Below are 6,000 nucleotides of genomic sequence, written 5' to 3'. Positions count from 1 at the left end.
TTTAATAAGTATAGAGTTTATGTGTTTCAGAAGTCATTTTTTTGTTCACGTAAAAAAAAAAATAGTAATTGGAGGGCAAATATCACTAGCCTGATTTCATTAAAGTGTGTATATATATATATATATATATCCCTAATAGAATCATATAGCATCCAACATCTTGAATATGTCTTCTTTTTGGGTGAGGTATTACGTCTTGAACGCGAAATCATAATATAATATCCTAAACAAGAATTTGTTGTCAAGTTCTGTTTTTGATGAGATTTTCTTTTTTCTTTTTTTTTTATAAAAAAATTAAAAAAATAGGAAATAACACATGCTCATTGTTTATTTCATTAGAGATTTGAACTCTAGACTTTTTCTTTTGAAGGAGGATAAGCCCTTTCTAAAAAGTTCAGAATTTATCGTCAACCCAGCAAGAGAAAATCTGGAGAACTCATGAGGATTGAATTACATTATGTGAGAAGAAGCTGATTATGAGAAATGATAATTGATGTGAAGAGTATAATTTAGCCAGGCTTGTAGAAACAGGTGGTATTTAGAAATGAAACAGGTGGTACCGAAATTTATTCATGGTCATTGTGTCTAGCATTTACAGCATGAGTCAGTAAAGTGTGTGTGTGTGTCTATATATATATATAACATACATGATACATGATTGTAAGAAGAAATGTAAATCTACTAGAAGAACTAGTCTTCGGCTTTCCCAGAGTACACAAAACTGTAGGAGATAGAAACCCCAAGAGCCAGAAACACCATAGCAGCGATGCCCATATTCACCATCAATTGTCTGTCTTCACTCAGCCCTCTGGCAAGACCTCTCACTGTCTGTATATAACTATACAGTTTATTACCACAACCGTCTAAAATATTTATACCATCTGTTCGTTTGTTGTCACGGATGGTATTGTCTTCTTGAACCGGTCGAGGCATTGGCTCGGTTGCAGATTTTTGAGGGTTCGAAGGCCGGACAATGTTGGTATCTCTTTGCTTGTCATCCTCAGTTTTTCGGCCCTTCTTAGGCTTTATTGGAGAACCGTTTTGAGGCATTGGCTCGGGTTTTGGAGGGCTCGAAGGCTGGACAATGTTGGTATCTCTTTGCTTGGCGTTATCAGGTTTTGCTTGAATGTCTTCCTGAGGACCCTTCTGAGGCATTTGCTTGCTCGTGGCCTCTGGAGGGCTTGGAGCTTCGACTTTAGGGCTAACCTGGGGGGTGCTTTTCCTCGGCATTGTAATGGCAAGAGTTCCGCCCTCAAAATTGGCACGGATATCTCTCGTGTTGCAGTTTTCAGGAATGGGATAATCCTCCTGGAAACGGCTCCATTTGTTCGCCCCATCTAGGCGCTCCCCGGTAACCCTAAGTGTATTCTGGCCTTCAACTGAAATCTTAATTTGCTCACTCATAAAACCTGGAAGATTAAGCAAGAAACAGAAACACCATTATTAATATACATATATATGAGAAATGCTAGCTCCATGGTTCAAAGACATTAGACATATGCACTAGAAATTAAGCAGGATATAAGATTTATATATCTAACCCCAAGGGGTTCGCCTAGTGGAAAAGACTTAAGTCATGGAGCCTCACGATACTTTAGATCTGAAGTTCAATTCTTGCTACGTGCAAGCAATTCCTTGGGACACGACTACAGACATAGTTCGAGCCTTACCCGATCCGTATGTGTTGGATGTTGCACAGGTCTCACCTCGATTATAGATAAACTGGGGTGCAACACCAATTATCAAAAATAAAAAATAAAAAAAAAGATTTATGTAGCCAACTTCTCCAATGATGTCTAGAACCAATTTAACTCAGCAAACCAATTGTAGACAAACTGGGGTGCGACACCGATTATCGAAAAAAAAAAAAGATTTATGTACCCAACTTCTCCAATGATGTCTAGAACGAATTTAACTCAGCAAAATCAAAGAGTTAACAATTCTGGCTATCTCTAATTAATCAAATTTAATGATATAAATACACATTCTTCTAAAAGAACAACTATATGGTAAAGACAAAGTCCCAAGTCAATCATGTGAAATCTAGTTATGTTCAGTTACATGGAATTGGAGCTTTGGAATTGAAAAAAATTTAGTTCACTTTTATGTTGCTTTCAACTAAACTTTTCTCCAATTACATGTAGCCGAATATAGCCTCATTTAATTCTAATTTGAATTCTAAAACTGATTGGACGTCTTTTCTGTGAAAACTCAAGACATGTGATGCAAAGTTAAAGATGGTGTGCTCAACTAATGTTCAAAAAACAAATACTGATATATAGGGGTCAAGAAAGCCTCTCTATACAGTGGTAAGACTACAGACTGCATACAATATTTGACCCTCTCCACAGTTTGCAACGGCGAAAACTTCTTACACTAGATTAGCCTTAAACGGTAAGAGCTTCGTGCATTAGATTAGCCTTTTTATATACACAGAACTAAAAACTTTTCAGAAGTATTGCTTCATCTAAGTTGATGAGAAATTGTTAAAACTCATGTTTAATTAGGTGTCTTCAATATCTATCTTATTAAACTCTTATGAATTCAATCACATGCATGCACTAGCAATTTGGAAAGTGTACGTACCGGGAAGATAAACAGCTAGTATATCAGCTCCTTCTTCTTCTTTCCGTTCTGAGACGGGCTTAAAAACTTCAGGCCGCCCCATGGCGCGGGGAGGACGGGTCGGTGCGGTTCCACTGGTTCGAGGCGTTCTCGTTGCCATTTCTGTTCCTGTTTGCTGTGATCTTCCTCTCTCTCTCTGAACAAATTATAAAACTTTGAAATGTTTGATGAAATTGTTGGTTAGGTATTCTGTATTTATACATATATGAGTATATATGTGTGTGTGTGTGTAAGTGTGTGTACATGTAACACAAGTGATGAGAACTATATACAAGTTATTTGTTGTGTTTTCTTAAAAATGAAACTATTCCAATTTGGTCGCTTTGGTGTACCGTGTACGTTGTGTTTGAGGGCTTGTATATATGTGTGTGTGTACATGTAACACGAGTGATGAGAACTATATACAAGTTATTAGTTTTGTGTTTTCTTTAAAATGAAACTATTCCAATTTGGTCGGTGTGGTGTACGTTGTGTTTGTGGGCTTCATTTTGTCCCTTAGTCTAAGTATGACGCTATCTTGATTTTCCTGTGAGGATGAAGTAGGAAATTCTTTGTTTGCCCTATACTCCAGCCTTAATAACATAATACTATTAATTATTCTTCCACCACTTCTTATTCCACATATTTTTTACGAAATATCTTCCATCCAAGCTTATGAGTATATTTATTTATTCATGCCGATTAAATCAATGTTGTTCCACATATAATTGTAATTTATCATAGTAAATTAGTCCAATTGAAATCTTTAGCGTTAATCTCATACTGTTTATTTTCCTGATTTTATAATATTCTTGTCCTAAAATAAGTGTCCACCTTCTATATTTAATTGTCTTAAAATAATTGTGTCAATTCAAAAGTCTATGTACTATATTTTACAATATTCCCAACATACCCTTCTTTCATCACCACATTGTTGTGGCCCTCCACGGGTAAATTTGGTAATTAATTCACTACCACTACAATGAAAAAAAGAAGAGTGGTGAATAAAAGATAGGAAGGAACAAATTTTTTTCATTTAGTAGAGAAGATACATAGAAGGAAAAAAATGATGGATAAACTATCCTTTTTGATTCACAAATTTTCTTTCTTCTAAATTGTTGGGATCATATATGTACCCTAAACGCCCAATATTTACTGTTTATTTGACATTTTATTAATAAATGTGATTTATTAAATTAAATATTCATGCATTGGGTTATTTATATGTTTGCATGAGATGCATTATAGTCTTCAAGTTGCATTATAGGTCACTCAAGTGTGTAAATGAGATTTACACGTTGAAAATATGAGTTGTGGGAACTCAAATGATCAACATGAAATTCACACTTTTTATAAGAGTTAGAATAGCCCTTAATGCAAGTTAATAAATGAAAATAAAAATAATAAGTTTGATCACTGGAATCTGATCAGAGCATTTTAGTAAAATATTTACTAAATTATTTTTCTATTTATTTATTTAGAAAAAATATTTATTTAAAAAATTCTTTTACAAAAGAATTAAATTGAGTAATCATTAGGTTTAAATTGGTTATTCAAGGAATATAAGAAGTAAGTATGCCATAGGTGGGACAATATTTAATTTTCCTAAGGGCTACTTACCGATATTCTGTAGTGGAAGGGCTTATATATAATTATTTAATATGATATGGCCTTGTTATAATTTCAGAATCCTAGAGTGCAATTGCAATCTAGGATAAGAATCTCTTTTGATCCTCGTATCTAGCCTCGTTTATTAGATACGTACGACAGATCTCTCTCTAGTTATAATTATTCTGCAGTTACAAAAAAATATAGAATAAGATACATGAAGAGAGGGTTGTATAAACCTGTGTATCCTGGGGGTCGTAGAAGTAATCGAAGCTTCACTTGTGTTCAAAGCAAAAAGGAAAGGGTAATCGCGTATTTGGCGATTAACCAATCGTCTAAAGGTATGGGATCATTTTTAGTAGTTGTTGGTTTGATGAAAAATCACTTGATTAAGATTATGAAAATTTTAAAATTGCTTCCGTTTTGTCTTTCACAAATATGAATGGAAGAAAAGTATGGTTGTTGCAAATAATTATTAAATAAATTCAATTATTAGCAATCTCTCTCCCTTTCCCTCCTAACAAAGTAGTAGTTACTTCCTTCCCTTCTCATCCATCTAACTAAACAAATAAGGCTAGGATAATATACATTTCTCACCAATGTCCCATCCATAATTTTTTCCCTTTCTTCGTTTGTGCAATATTCGTTACCCATAGACTCCTAACTGCCATAGATGTTACGGGTGGGGGGCTTTGCACTTTGACTCAAAATTAAGCTTAGCCATTGACTTCCCGGGGAGTTATCTATCCCGGTACTACTCCAGGGTGTTGAATTTACATATAACACTTGTCCCATCCACACTTAGGCAGTGTGGGATTGTGCACATGTGGAAATGTATATATATGGGTTATATATTAGCCCCACCCAACTATTTAAACTTTTGAATTGGATTACGAAACACTTTTTCTGTTACAATAGACCTCCAGAAAAAGTAAGAAATTGTGCATATTTGGACCAATTCAAGGTCTCAATTATTGCCCCTAAATTAGACAATTTTTAATTGAATTAGAATATAAAAAAACACGGTCCAATTAGAAAGAAAAGATGAGCGAATTTAGGACTAAATGGGGCCCAAATTAAAAAGGCATGCTGGGTGGCCCGTGGGCTATCTGAATCTGATAGCGGGCCTAGCCTGGGCTAGAAAACTGTAGTCCAGTCTTTCCCGGCCCGTTGCCGGCTCATAATAGCACCTTTTCTTATAAAAGATTTGTTTATTTTTAAGTTAAAAATATTGTCTTATTCTTTATATATATATAATAAGTATGGAGTTTGAATGTGTTTCTGAAGTCATTTTATTTTTGTAAAAAAAGTAAGTAGAGTGAAAATATCTTAACCCTGATGTCGTAAAAGTGCATAATACATCCCTAATGTTTTGTTTGGTAGAAAGGAAGTGGAGTGGAAGGAAAATAAGAGGGAATGAGACAGGGAGAAAAAGGATAATAGGAGGGATTTACAAATTTTCATCTGCAACATGAGAGATAAGTGAAGTTGTTATAAAAGTATTAAATTACAATATTATCCTTCAAAATCCCTACGCATCTTGTTTCAAAGTATTGATTCGTGTTACAAACTTATTTGATTCATAAACTTATTTGATTCATGTGTTATGCACATATATACATATAAATATACCTTTCCCTTTATCATACTTCTGTACCCACGTTGGCCTTGAACTTGACCTCTCTAGCCCTTGTTTGGTCGATATATGGATCCTGTGTGTGTGTGTGTTGTGTGTGGGGGGGCGGGGGGCCGGGATTTTATAATGGCCTTAGTAGTAAATAAAGGATC

General features: G+C 34.8%; 1 protein-coding gene across 1 annotated transcript; it reads right to left on the bottom strand.

Moving 5' to 3' along the window:
• Nucleotides 1–658: 658 nt before the first annotated feature.
• Nucleotides 659–2,841, bottom strand: LOC132295183 (inactive protein RESTRICTED TEV MOVEMENT 2-like). The gene is made up of 2 exons (XM_059793341.1): nucleotides 2,587–2,841; nucleotides 659–1,409 (listed from the first exon to the last, which is right to left on the bottom strand). The coding sequence occupies exons 1-2, from the start codon at nucleotides 2,723–2,725 to the stop codon at nucleotides 691–693; spliced, it is 858 nt and encodes a 285-aa protein (XP_059649324.1). The 5' UTR covers nucleotides 2,726–2,841; the 3' UTR covers nucleotides 659–690.
• Nucleotides 2,842–6,000: the final 3,159 nt, after the last annotated feature.

This window comes from Cornus florida, unplaced genomic scaffold, assembly GCF_030987335.1.
Source record: "Cornus florida cultivar Cherokee Brave unplaced genomic scaffold, ASM3098733v1 CherokeeBrave_3.0.0_Hap2_Chr02, whole genome shotgun sequence".
NCBI classification, from domain to species: domain Eukaryota; kingdom Viridiplantae; phylum Streptophyta; class Magnoliopsida; order Cornales; family Cornaceae; genus Cornus; species Cornus florida.
The sequence above is the reverse complement of the archived record's forward strand: the minus strand, read 5'-3'. Positions and strand labels throughout refer to the sequence as shown.

Bases quoted from the DNA above. Each gene is read 5' to 3' on its own strand.
- LOC132295183 (XM_059793341.1), bottom strand. From the start codon at position 2,725: ATGGCAACGAGAACGCCTCGAACCAGTGGAACCGCACCGACCCGTCCT. The intron at 1,410-2,586 runs GTACGTACACTT...TTAATCTTCCAG, and splicing joins ACTAGCTGTTTATCTTCCCG to GTTTTATGAGTGAGCAAATT.